This window comes from Agelaius phoeniceus, chromosome 1 (assembly GCF_051311805.1).
Source record: "Agelaius phoeniceus isolate bAgePho1 chromosome 1, bAgePho1.hap1, whole genome shotgun sequence".
NCBI lineage: Eukaryota > Metazoa > Chordata > Aves > Passeriformes > Icteridae > Agelaius > Agelaius phoeniceus.
The window spans coordinates 15548354-15562775 of record NC_135265.1 but is presented as its reverse complement, the minus strand read 5'-3'; the positions used below and the strand labels follow the sequence as shown (position 1 = coordinate 15562775).

Here is a 14422-nt window from a genome sequence, read left to right as displayed (position 1 = left end):
GATGGGGTTAAGTGCATGGACCTGTTTCAATCACACATTTAATGCTTCTTTGTGTCTGTGTTAGACCATCAGGTAGTTCAGTGTGAGCAACTAAGCCAGGGTTATTGCACCATTGCAAACAAATATTTCCAGACTCTCAAAATTAGCTAAAAGGATTCCAGCTCTTCAATCCAAAATCCATCAAATCTGTTTAATAAAAAAAAAAGGTAGCTAGACAGTACTTTAGTGCAATTTTTCACCTTCTGTCTCGAATTAAAATATTTGGAGCTGTGGTGTCTGTTCTTAAATCCCTACCCCCACCAGTAATTTTGCTCATATGTTATCCATAAATCTTGACTATTTTAAATGTTCCAACTAATAGTTAGGCAAAACATTTAAGCATAATGCTGTGATTATCAGAGTCCATTTTTTGGCAGCCTGGGTGCTGTTTCTCTTAAATAAGCACTGCAGTTTATCCTGATTAGAGATATGAAGGAATTATTCCTCTTCTCGACATTTTTTCTGTTGTTGTTGGGGGTTTTTTTGTTTGGTTGGTTTCTTAATATGAGAATTCAGGGGTTCTGCATTCGTTTTGCAGGAATATAATGTGCAATTTGGCTGGATCTTTGAAGTGGTAATATTATAAATCTCCCAATCACCACTGCCCAATCTGTTTTAGCATTCATGTGCCTAATTTCTGTTCGTAATCTGATTACTGGCTTGAGCTGCTCCGGCTTGCAGCCTATTGCTATGCATTTACTGTACTCCCTGGGACGCAGAGCCTGACAGCTCCAGTCCTGTGCTATGAAAAATCTCTACACGATATTGCTAAGACAGGCCTAAGGGCTGTGCCTGCTTCAGAATTAGCTGCTATTGTAGTTTCTCTTTGCCGAATCCTTTGTTTGTGCAACCATGTTCAGAAATCCTTGGATCTCCAGCTATTTGGGAAATGTTAAATACTCTGAGGAGCAAGGTAAGACTTCCAAGCAGATAAGAGAAAATGCAGTTTGTGTGTGTTTAATCTCTCATATGTATGTCTGCATGTGTAAATGTTGTTTGACTGGCTCTCCTGCAGCTGCATTAGGTACTTTAGCAATCAGTATGCAGTTAGTCACCCAGGCTATTTTGTTATTTCCTAAAGGACACTTTTGAAAGATCCGATTAGATGGATCTTTTAATTAGCTTAGCATGCCACCGACTTAGGGCCTTTAAATATACTGAGTAATGCTGGAAGGTTATAGCTACTTTTTCTTTTTAGCTTGTTCATTTTAAATTTCCTACATATTAAATTATAGATAGTGGTTTTATCGGGTAGTTTGTGCCTAAGAGAGAGGGAACTCGACTGAACAAATGGTTAAACTTGTGAGCAAGTCTGATTTACACTTCAGTAAAGATACTCTTATTTTTGAATAAAAATATTTTAAATTGCTATAATATGATTATAACCATGTTTAGAATTCTTCAGTAAAAAGCAGAACAAAATGCTGTTGTAAATGTTTTTTTTCTGTCTATAGAGTACCGTGAGGGTGGGTTTTTTTATCTTTAAATTAACCATTGACTAAGACTCTGCTAAACTGATGTTTCTTTTGTGGGCATATTTATTGTCTTTTGATTCAGAGTTGTTTACTTTTCCTCCTGTGTTTGTATTTAAGACTTCCATATTGTGGTAAGTAAGTTTTATTGGACTTTAATCCCCCCCACATGGTGTTTAATTTGAACAGGAGGAAATACATAAAATATCAAAACTCTGTAATGGAATTTTATTGTCTGCTAAGTTTTTCTGTGTTTGGGATATGGGGGAAGATTGGGACTCACCCCTGTGAAGCACAGCAGAGTTTTAAGATGATTTTGAGGCATTAAAGATGTGGTGTGTATGAATGTTGCTGAATGTGTTTAAGGGGTGCAAGAGCCAAACTGGCTGATGTGCCCCTCCTAGCAGCCCTTCTCCCTCTCTGCTCCCAGGGAAGCAATGCAGGCTCCTTTCTTCCCTTCTCATATTCCCTCCCCAGTTTTGGCTGGGCTAGGCAGAATTTCTCTGTGGTCTGCTTGTGGTTTTCATGGTGGACAGCTGTTCCAGTGCCAATAATTCTAGGATGGTTTGCATCCTGTTAGAACAGCCATAAATTTAAGATATGCCTGGTTCTGATTAGCTAAGCTGATGCTGAGCTGGGCTTTGGAAGTTAGTGCACAGTCCTCTCAAAGTAATGTAAATCTCGCCTTTTTAGAGGATCCATATGGCTCAGAGTATTCTTTTTAATTCTGTAGTGTAAAATATAATAATTTATATACCATTCACACTGTTTTTCTTACAATATTCTGTTTTGATCTTACAAGATGTTTTTGTGTAATCTATGTGCTTTATTCTCCACTTAATGGAAAGAGAAAATGAATGTTAACAAAAACAGGAAAAGTTGCCTATTAAAGTTGAAGACTGCTATTATCATAGCTGCTTGAAATCTGCACTGACTTGTAGCAGATGCCTAGAAAATGCCTTTTTGCACATTTTTAACTTCTTTATCAAGTTGTTAAAATCATATTTTCTTCTGTTACTTTTTTAAAGTTTTTTTTCAATTTTTATACCTGTAGAGATGGCAGAAGGGAATGGAAGAGGATAAGAAGTTTTGAAATGCTCAGACAAAATGTACCTTCTCTAAACTAAGACCCATATTGTCAGCTATAATAAGTTTCATTAAACCCTTTCTGCAACAATAAGAGACATTCTACCCAGATTTAAAATACTGTGCATAAGCAAAAAAATTTGTTTTTACAGTTAGGTCTTCCTTGAAATAGTTAAATCTCAGCTCTGAGGTAGAGTAATAGGAGTGTAGCTGCAACTGAATTGTTGTAAAGTCTGGACTGTGTTCTAAAGTCTGGGTCTGGTTTTGAAAAATAAAATGATTGCTGTGTCAGTGACCAACTGTTTATTAATGTAGGGTCTTGGGTAGTAGATTTAATACAGATGGGGATGGAAGGCAATTTTTCATTGGGAGTAAGTTGTCAGTAGCTCCATGTGGTTTTGCACAGCAGTCCCAGACCAGGACCTGCTCCCTGGCTGGCAGAGCTCTGGGGTGTCTTGGTTGCATCCTCCCTGAATGGAGGGAGAGGGTGCTTGGAGCACTGTTCCCTCTTGCCACTGGTCATCATTTAGACCCTCTGGTGATGCACTTGAGTGCAGAAATTAAAAAGTTTAATCTAGGAGAGGGTGGGGAGATTGTCCATTGCTTGTTATGGTTCACACAGTTTTGGGAACCCAGAGGCTTTGTATTACATGCCTCTTTAACATAAGACTGCAATTTTGCTCTCAGTGTAAACGTGAGTTCTTCTGTGAAATGCATGTTGTAAGGCTATTCAGAAAAAAAAAAAAAGGAGCTTCCAAACAGTAGACAATCTTCAGAAACATTTCTGTCATGGATGGTGTAATACTGTTGCAACAGATGCTCAGCTGGATGTCTCTTGGCTTCTTCGGTGAATATGCAGCTTTTATAGTATTGCCAGGCTGCAGCCAAAAAGGCTCTTGCTGCTTGCAGCATTTCTGGTGTGCAGAGTGCTTCATAAACATGTCCATTGCCCACATTATAAGCTGGGAAACAGTGAGTTTAAATGACCACCTCAGGCTGTATTGCTACACCACAACTATTAGGAATAGAACATGGCAGCTCCATGAAGTGTTGATGCTTTTGATGTGTCTACTGTCTGAACTCATTTTTGCAAAGCTTTGGTTTTTCACCATCTTGGGCATGCCAGCTGGTGCTCCTTTGCTTGGAGAGAAGGCCTCTGCAGAGTCTTTTGCAGGGGAAAAAGGTTATGCTTGGAAACCCAGTGTACCAGAAGTTCCCCATTTATTGCAGAATCTTCAAATTGATGTGATTTTTTTTTCCTATTTCACAGATTTTGCCAAAGGAAACTCAATCAGATTTAAGCCTTCACGACTACTCCTAAGGAAGAGAGCATTAAGGTAAGGTTGAGTTTTTCTAGCCCAGTGAAGATGGCTGGTTGCAGTAACTTTCATTGCTTGCATCTACATTTATCCTTTGTCAGGAAAAGTGATTAATGGTCCTCTCGCAGGACCAAACTTTTGTACAGAGCAGATGCTTTGATCAAGCATTGAAAGCACCAACTGCCTCTAAAGTAATGTTAAATTTTCTAGCTGACATTGCTAAAGGGAAAGTCCCACTGTGCACTGAGCTTCCTGCCATTGCAATGCCCATTTTAATGGCATGCCTGTTTTTCCTTGCATGGCATGGACAGAGTACAGACATCCAGTGTGAACCAGCCTGGAACACTTACCTGCCTGTAAATCAGGTGGCTGAAGTGGGTGAATTAATTATACATCCTGCAGGGAGCAGTCTGGGGGAGAGAGAAGAAATCCACTCACAGATGAGTGGACTGGTGGTGTTGCTTCCATGCAGGGCTGTGGCTGTGCTCTGTGTTCTTAGGGCACCTGCACAAGGCTGAGTAAGGGGATACAATTAACAGTTAAGCAAGAAGGCAGGTCACATTCCCTCTCTCTTCCCATCCAAGCTGCCTTAGGTGTCCACATTTGTGGTTTCTGGACTCATCCACAATGGCACAGAGAGGAGGTCAGGAGTTGGGAATGGACCCTTGTCCCAGGAACCAGCTGTTTGATTGGCTCAGCTGCACAGGAACCCACCTGCCACAGGTGCACAGGCACATCTTTGTGAGCTTCTTTTCAGTCAGTGCACACACCTGGAGCACATCTGGTTCCCTGCCATGTTGTTTCTAAGGTCCTGCAGAGGGATGGAGGGAATGGTGTGCCGGACACACTGTGCTATGAAAGCAGGAGAGAAGGACATGACTGTAAAATGGACCTTTTACGTCAGAGTCCAGGGAAGGAAGTTCTCCTGGAAGTAGAGAAAGAGAAGAAAAGTGAGCAGCAGCACCTGGCTGGCAGGTGTACAAGTGGGTTTTGTACTTCAATCATAAAATCTCAATATATGCCATAGCTTTAATTGGGATGGCAGGTCAGTGTTACCAGTGGCATTTGGATCAAAGTTCTGGTTGCTTTTGAGGATGTAACTAGGTTAGTGGGACAGCTATTTAGAAACCATATGCTGCTGCTGCAGCAGCAGATGAGGGTTTCAGCCTGGAATCCCTGATGTACAGCATGCAGCTCACACTTACTTTGGAAGGTGCCAGAACAGTACAACTACTGAGACTGTCAAGCACTCTACTAATCCTGCATTACACATTGTTTTTAAAGAAAAACTATTGAGATTGTGAAATATTGTTGCCTGTGTTTTAACAGGAATCATCTGAATTCCTGAACAATGGAGAGTATAATGAGTTTGTTGGGGACCTGAGGCCAAGCCACACACAAATCCTGTGTGAAACAAACTGGTGGAACCTCATGTTGATTGCATTTCCTGAATGCAATCATGAGCAAAAGCTGTATTTCAAGCAAGGAAAGGACAATAAGTTCCTCTTTCAATATCCAGATTTATCAGGGCCTTCAAGATAGAATTCTTTCAAATGTCTGGTTAATTCCATTTTATTTAGAGAAACCCATGTATTCCCTAATTATTTTAATAATAAATGTGCATAGCCTAGCTATTAAGTGCAAAAATTCATAGTGCTGCTGCTTAGAATCTGCACCTAAATTTACATCATGACTAGATGTACTTGTGGTATTTCTAGAAGAGGGTTTTGGATGAGTTTGAAGGTACAATAGATTTGCCAATCCAAGTCTGACTGTCTGACTCTGCTTAAGCTGAATTGATGCTGTGACTGCTCCTCCAGCAGAGAAAATAATAAAGCAGGGAGAGGTCTGGAAAGATCTCTTTGAGTAAAAAGGGAAATCTTTTTAAGGAATTACTTATGAGTTTGTTTTTTAAAACACTTATAAATGGTGATGAGTAGCCTCCTCTAATTTTTTTTTTTCTATTTGGAATTGCCTTAACATCATTCCAACTCAATTTAGATTCCTAATGAATGTTCTTATTGAACACTGTGACATGTCCTAAATATGCCTACTTTCATTTTTAGAACTAATTTGATGTATGTGTCTATAAATACTCAATTGTTTGGCTTGACTCTGTCATCTTCAGAGTAGTGCTGTCTCTGAATCCTCTGTGCATGGGAAAGCAATGTAATTATGCATTGGATTAAAACATTTGGGTTTTCTCATGTGCAAACATTTAAAACAAGCAGTTCCACCTGCAGCTTAGCAAGAGAGAGCAAAAAAAAAGAAAGTGTCTGAAGAGATAAAACTCCTAAATTGTGGACAAAATAGTGTATGATTTTGTTAAAAATGTTGATAATTGTTAATCTTTAAAAAATAGACATTAATGGTTGACAGTCTGTCCAGAAGGAAGTGGAAAATGAGGGAATAAGGGAAACTGGGACTTTCACAAAGCAGATAACCTGTGATGCTGTCTAGTGCAGCGAGGGTTAAGCTTAGGAAGTTTGTGGTTATTTAAGGAATTTTAATGAAATCTGCCAGTGAGCAAAGGCTGCAAGCCACCCTCTGTATAAAGGAGGAGGGAGCTCCCATACAGGAAGAACTGGATGACCTTGAGGAGTAATAGAAAAAGGATGTAATGTAATAATACTAAGTGCACAGTTGTGCATTGGGGGCTGATAAATTTTTCTGTCACTTGCAACTGATGAAAGCAAAGCCTTTGAATATTAGTTTCTCATGCAGGATTGAGGAACCAATAGAGTGTGTATGTAAAAAAGCAAATGTGTTGTAGATCCCAGCATTCATCTAGGTATATAATAATGCTTTCACTATTAAAAAAATCATATTTTCATAAGATACTGCTGAGACCCAAGTCTGAAATCAAGACTACCCAATTCTGGTCACCATATACAAAAAAAGATTACTTAAGGCTGGAATAAGTAGAGGACATTGTAACAGATAATCAATGAGACGGAGAGCGTGTCCTGAGAAATCTGAGTACATGGAGATAATCTCTATTAAGAAAAATAAGCAAGGTACCGGACAACACTGGTACAAGAACAAATGGATGGAAACCCAGTGACAGACATTTAAACAGGGTTTAAAAGAGCTCTGCCTTCAAAGTTGCTAGAGCTCCCTGGAGGGGAGGAGCAGGGGGAATGTAAGTAGTTTACAAACAATCCAATAATATGGTTGTTTATGGAACAATCAGGCTAGTGCCAATCCTGATTCCATGATTTTACCCTTGAAAATTCACGTGGGAATTAGGCATAGTGGTGGGTGTTCACACACAGTTCATTTAAACAAGGATTTTGCTGTTCAGTGAATGCTTTTCTGTACAAAGCCCCTTGTTTAGGGAAGCTTAAGGTGCTGCATTGTCATAGGCATTATGAAAGCAAGTGGAGATACTGCTAAATAAAGCCCAGGTATTCAAGTCTGAATGACTTTGAAGCTCATTCAAATGAGCTGGATCCTTCAGCACTTTTGTCTAAGTAATTAAGTTTATTTGGCTGAATAAATTTGGGGTTGGTTTATAGCCTTAGGCCAATATTATTTGCATTTTTCAAACTCATCCTCAGCTAAAGTCTGCTTTCAAATGGGAACTGGCTATCTCTCCAAGCGTTTTCCTGGAGTGTGTCTGTAAGGAAAGCATATATTGTGAGACTAGTAAGAATTACAAGTGTTGGCAGTGTGGGGTCAGGCGTAGAAAAACATCCAGTTAACTGTCTGAGTCTCTGCCCAGTCTCAGATGACACATGGATCCATCTGCTTGTGGCTGCTATTTTTTCATTGTGTTTTGATTTTTGTTTAGTTCAATTACCATGTGTTTGCTGTGTAAGGACACACAGTTCTCTCTAATGGACAGCTTATTGCAGCTCTCCATCTTCTATTTGCTATTTTCTGTAGTGGCTAACATTGCTTTTCTTGGCAGTACCTGGAATAATTTCTCTAAGTGCAGTTGTTGGAGACAATTTGCAGCAGGTGGCATGGTGCCTGGTTGTGACACAGCCCAGTTTCTTCATTGTCATTTCAAGGGTTTTATTCTCCCCTCAATATCTTAAAAAGAGATGTTATTTATAAACAATATATTTATAAACAGGAATAATTATGAAACATATTAGTCAATATATGTTAAAATTCTTTTCAATTAAAATTATTCTTTGGAAATAGTGAGAACAGAATTCATAACCTTGAAAAAAAAAAGCAGCCATTTAAAATCTGTCCTCAGGAAGGATTTTCCAACAGTAAGATTGTGCAGCTTTTCTTATCAGAATGACATTAAATCATACAGCACACCACTGCTGTGACAAAATGAAGAACCTGGGATCACTGTGAGGATTTATATCTGTTACACCTGTCTACACAGTTTACTAAAGGCTTTAAGACCATTATAAGATTTCTTATGCCCAGCTGGCATAGTCACAATGGCTGAATACAATAATTTGTTCTCTATTTTTATTGATTGGAGAAAAAAAAATCTTGCTTACAAGGAGGAACACTTCCTCTAAAAAAGTCTCTGGAGACAGTTGGGACCTACTTTAGACCATTATGACACTACATTTTACAGATAAAATTTGCATATTTAAGATATTTAAAGAAATATTTTGTTTCATCTAAATGGGCAGTTTTCCTGTTTTGAAAAGGTGTGGTATAAATTTAAATGATCTGGTACTCCTATTAGCAGATTATAAACTGTGTAAGATCCAGAGAACAGTGCAGTAACAACAACAGAGCAGTCGTGCAGAAGGTTTCTAGGTGGAGTGTACATGCAGTACTGCCTTTGGTGGCATGTTTTAATACTTATGAAGAACCATTCAATATAGATTATATTAAATGTACTTGCTTAGTAGAGCATTTTGAAGTCAGTCAGTAATCTAATGCAAAAATGTGTCACAGTCAGTTCCAAACAAGTTTCAAATTATGTTAGGTTTGGCTTTCTGAGTTTCTTTGGGTTATGTCTTAGCTCATTCTTAGGGAAAATATTTTCTTTGGTATCTCTGTTAGACTATCTAGCAGTAAATTGGTTATGTCTTGGGTTTATTTGATTTGCAGCAGAGACACCCACAGTTCTGTAAACCAGATGTTGCTTTCAGTTTTCAGAAGGAGTTCTCCCTTGAAGATAAAGAAGAACTTGTGAACAGCACAAAGGATATTGATGCTAATCTCTTAGCAGTACTTCCCAAAGGTAGGTAAGGGAGACATACTGTGAACACAAGTGGTAATTTAACAGCATGTGAAGTTTCATCTATGCAAGTACAAGGCACAGTTAAAATCACTTTGGCACAGATGTTTTGTAAATGAGTTTTCCCTGTGAAGTGTGCATGAAGGGTGAAACAGGGGATGAACCACAATGCTCTTTTACGAGACCTTCCTGCATCCCTGCTGCATAAAGTTCAGCTTTGTTTACCTGTTTCAGTAGGTTAGTAGTTGCAATCCAAAACCTCACAGAGTTTATTTTTACAGATAGATTAATCCTGAGTTCAAAAGTATTAACTTGAGTTGTTAAGAGTCACAGCTCTTTCCAGGCCCCTTTGGTGGTCGGTGCACTCACTGTGCTTGCACGACCAATTGACTGCACTTGAATTTCTGTCTTGCATGCTAGAAGGCCTGCAGTACATATGGAGTTTAGTCTGGGGGATATTTTGTATTTTCCAAACTTCTATCTTAGTCTGAGTAATTTCTGAAGAAAACAGCAGTTCCATCTTTATCATTTGATACAGTTGAGGCAGAGGCAAGAATTAATTCTCTTGAATTGACCGCCAAAGGGTGATATTTAACTGAAGAACTATGTGCAACTGGCACAAAGATGTTCCTTACATTCAAAGATGTTATGGACATCAGAACTTGGATTAAAATTATGTGTGTGTATGTTCTGGTGGTATTTACTCTTTTCAGACAAGGCTAAATGCACTAATTCCAACATAAAGGAACTGGCTTGCTCTTTTAATGTCATTTGCTGCAGAGTTCCTCTGGAAAGGAGCATTCTTCCAGCATAATATTTAAGTGCTATATAAGTGACATTCTTGCTTTTAAATATGATCATTACAGATATTCAGATAGAAACATTGTTGGCAAAATGTTGGATGGAATAGAGTGAGGTGCATTTATGCAATACAGACTTCTGACAGCACCAGACAATAATAATCCATAGTCCCTCATTATTCCTTACACTTAGCCTTACAGTCATATGGCCAGCAACTTAACTGAGCCTTCACTTGAGAAACCTTATCTGTAAGTTGCTTCACAGTGAACTAATTTCTTTTCCAAGATGTTTCTATTTTTCAAAAAAATATTCTCATAATGAAGGCATCCTATTTGGTGTGTACCAGACTTAAGAAACAGCGTTGGGAGCTTTCGGTTGCATTCTGAGGGGACTACTTAAAGGCCAGGGCTTTTTGAAAATCCAGGTTATTTTCTAGAGCCTAATTGTGATCCAGGTTTGCATATGCTGAGAAATGGAAAGGATATGTTTACTTTTTAACTGATACAGACTGAACTGAGGCCTGCAGTTGGGCATTGAACATGTCAATACACCTTTGCTGGCATAAACAGAAGATAAATGCTTTTCCAGTCTAGTTTTAAGACCATCACCTTTCCTGTTGTGGAGAGGAGGAAGTAGGAGTGAGGCTGGTAGGCTTTGCTATTCTGTTAAATTTTCCTCAAAATGAAAATGTGTGGTACCTGTGTTGCAATGGTTATTTACTATCTCTGAGAAATTAATCCTCTGACAGGTTACCTTTTGATCCATGTCTACCCAGGCTTCACAAGTGTACATGTTCCCCCTCTACTATGAACTTTTGGAAGGCTTAATTGAGTTTTTACAGCTTCTATTGTAAAAAGAAGACTGCTGTCACATGGCTGCAGCTTTATTCATATGTCCCCTCTGCAGCTGTCAAAAAGGGCTTTCAGCATAAACATGTTCATATTCTGTAGCAGGTTTCTGAAAGATTTCTGTGAATATATATTACTATAAGAAATATTCCACCTTAATTTAAGGAGTTTTTAAAATATAAGATGCCCTCCAAATGTGCTTTTTGTTTTTCATTCTGGGTCAACATATGGGACAATACTGTTTTTCCTAAATAAACATATTCCAAAGTAAATTTTGTTTTGAAGGATTACAGTTGCCAAAGTTAAGATGCCTCTTGACAGTTTACCTCAAAGGGTGTCCTACCACAGCATCCTGCTCAACATCCTAAAATAAAGCCTCAAGTTCAGAGCTGTTTCTGAGCTGTGGCTGTTCTTCTTCTTGCCCTTAACTAACCAATGGTGCTTACAAAGTGTATTGCCATGAAGTAATCTAGATAAGAAGCTTTTACTGTGAAATTAATTATTTCAAGCTTCTTAGTCTTTTCTTGTGTGCTGAATCAGATTTTTGTGCTACTTTTTAGGTAGAAGTGTTGCTGTTCTTTAGCGCTCCCATGGTGTTGCTTGTGATGCTCACATGGGAAAACATCCCATGAACAGATGAGATGGGAGTTGGCACCAACATACTCAAATTGTAAACTAAAAAGGAGAAACCTGGTCACCTAAATTTGCAAGGGCCAACCAGTGTCCTTGGGAGTGAAATGTTTCCAACTGGTTTTTATGTTTTGAAGTAAAATATTTTATTCATCAAAAAGAAACCACTAGACTAGAAGATTTTCTTCATTTTGTCTTCTTTTGGTTTTGCTTTTTTTTGTGCTTCTTTTTCCCTCCTTACCAAAACAAGAATATTGCTGGAACTGCTTTCCCCAGAAAAAATTCTGCAGATGTTATGTCCAACCTAGCTGAAATTACTTCTGTAATCTCAGCCTTGGAAAAAGTGTAAGGCAGCATGGAGTAGTCCCATGCTATTTTTGTCCCATGTTGTTTGGGGAGGTGTTTGGAGACATTTTTCATGAGACCAGTGCTCTTTTTAGGACTGCAAAGTGGTAGTAGAATCTCTGGAACTTCAGCTAGCATGTAGCAAGAGAGTGTTGAGTTAATGCTTTAGGAGTTCTTTGGATGTTCCACATTTCTTGTATGTGGACAACTTATAGTCAAGTTTCCTTTTCTGGGGGTGGGGGGAGAGAAGACTTTCACTAATAAATGAAGCTGTGCTTTAGAGATTCAGTAAAGCTTGTAAAAGACCTGTTCTCTGATGATGGTTTTGGTGACTGCACAAATTGGTGACTAGGGGAAAAAAAGGATCAGGATTTGGATGGAATGTGATTTGAGTAACTCTGAGCTCTGGTGGCCTTTGACTTGTCTGAAGACAGACAATTACAGGTTTTGCTTTGACAATGTTGTGTGTATATAGCCAACAGATGGAACAGAAAAGATGGAACAGAAAAACTCTAATAACTAGTGGAACATAATGAAACAGTAGATTTGGGGAGGTGAGAGCAAAGTCTTTATGAGAAGTCATTTCCTTTGGTGTGGATCTGAAATGAAGGCTGGTTTCAAATGGCTGATTCTGTTGCCAGCACAACTTGAGTAGACAGGGCAACAGTGGAAACTGCTCATGCATTGAAAAGTCTGTGAAAACACAACATAAGGGCTCATCTTTACTTTAGTGTTGGTTCAGGAACAGAATGTGTTAATTCTTGCTGATCCTGCACATTTTATCTGTAGTCCTACTTTCAGGCTTTTCAGCATGTAAGGTTGATGTGACAGTCAATGTCAACAGTATCTGTGAGGTGTGAGCACTGGTGTTTAGTACAGCAAACTTCCTGGATGAGTCAGCTCAGCTGGAACCCTGACCAAGCCATGCATGTTAAGTTCTTGCAGTAGCAGGAAGGCAGAAAAGGTGCATCTGACCTTTAAAAGGGCGGTGTTTCAGTAATATTTATCTTCTAAGTATCTAGAGCAATGAGATCTGGTAGCAAGAAAATTAAGCTGATAGCTTTACCTCTGCAGTGGAACAATGTCATCTAGACACTCATGACTCATCAGGTGTTTCTGATGGCAATCTCTGCCAATTTAGCAGGCATAGACTTTCACTTGCTTTAACTTTTGATCCCTGGGTCAACAGGGTTAGAGCCCCAGATGTGCATTGGCTCAAGAATAAGTGCACACAGCTTTCAGCACCACGTTTGCCAAGGCCACAATGTGTGGATGTGCATGCTGTGTGTTAGGCACACCCCACCCCAGTGCCCTGCTTCCCCGGACAGCCTGGGCAGTTTCTCTTCCTGGTGGTAAGAAGCCACACTGCACTTATCTGTGTAGCACTCACTGCTGCAGTGTGGTCTGCACATGCACAGATGTGGGTATATATAGGGATTACCTCATCTACCGTGCCTCCCCTTGGTTCACTACACTTTTGTGGACTGTGGCAGCTGTCTGCTGGCACTTAACACCAGCAAAGGGTTCAGGGGAAGAGAAGGAAAGTATGTGCAGTCAAAACTACAAGGGAAAGTTAGCAAAGTAGCAAGTGATTAACCCTGCAAGAGTACCATGATGGTGCATGGTAATTTTCACTTCAGCAATGAGTCACTGGGATTCTTGGGATTTGATCAATATAAGGGTGTGGAGGAAAGTAAGGAAGAGGTCCTTACTGTTTCTCTTTAAATATGGTCAGTCCCTGACCTTTGAATAGGCAGGGTAAGCAGACTTTCCATAATACCTGGTTTTGAAATGGGTTACTAGGACACATAAGTTTGACTTTAGCTAATCAAAATACAACTTGTCCAGTAGATCTTGAAACCTGCAGGGATGGGCATGGCAGATTTGGGATTAGCCTGGAAGTATGTGGAGGGGAGGAGTACTTGATGGTCACACCTATGTGCTTAATGCACTTTTGACAGCACAACCTTAATAAACTAGGAAAACAAGAGGAAAATGCTCATTTCCTCACAGAAGATATTTCAAACCACTGAACTTTTTTTGACTGTTCCTTCTTATTCTAAAGCATTTTAGCAAGTTTCTGAAACTTACTGTTTTATAAGCTACATAATGTTTTGTTGTCTCAGTTTCAGAATTAAGAAAACTCTTTGAACCAAACAACCAAGATTTTTTGGAAATGAAAAGGTAAAGGAAAAAAAGTGTTTGGCCCATAAAACAAAACACACAGCTTGTTTTGTTACCTCCTCGTAGAAACTCTGCCCTCGAATCTTCAAGATGCCTGTTTTCACATTTTTCACATATTTTTCAGAAAAGAAAGAATAGCTAGGCGCTTAGAGGGAATTGAGAATGATACACAGCCTATGCTCCTACAAAACTGCCCAGGATCAGTCACACACCGTTTGCTAGAGGAAGATACACCAAGATATATGCGAGCAACTGACCCATACAGCCCCCACCTAGGTAAGTAGCACATGGCAGGCCATATTGCAATGCTGAATTACTCCATGTATGCTACACTATCAGCCTAGAAGCTCTTCTACAGAAGAGCTCTGTCAGGTTGGTTGGGGTTTTTAATTTGCCTTTCAAATCTCCAGTTGTCTTACTTGAAAAATGTTGATTGTTCTTATTGCTTTAAAATAACTGTTTGAATTGAGAACTATTATTTATTAAAGAATTATTCCTAATACACATTTCTTAATTGTTCATGTCTCTTTTTGG

General features: G+C 39.1%; 1 protein-coding gene across 7 annotated transcripts in view; it reads left to right on the top strand.

The window, feature by feature from the left end:
* Window positions 1-14422, top strand: part of SVIL (supervillin) — a 101199-nt gene that overhangs the window by 32330 nt on the left and 54447 nt on the right. For all 7 annotated transcript variants that reach the window (XM_077173452.1, XM_077173458.1, XM_077173460.1 and 4 more), the window contains exons 2-5: window positions 3868-3934; window positions 8992-9083; window positions 13831-13888; window positions 14013-14164. In XM_077173452.1, coding sequence (XP_077029567.1) covers window positions 3868-3934; window positions 8992-9083; window positions 13831-13888; window positions 14013-14164 — 369 coding nt within the window. The remainder of the gene's footprint in view (window positions 1-3867; window positions 3935-8991; window positions 9084-13830; window positions 13889-14012; window positions 14165-14422) is intronic.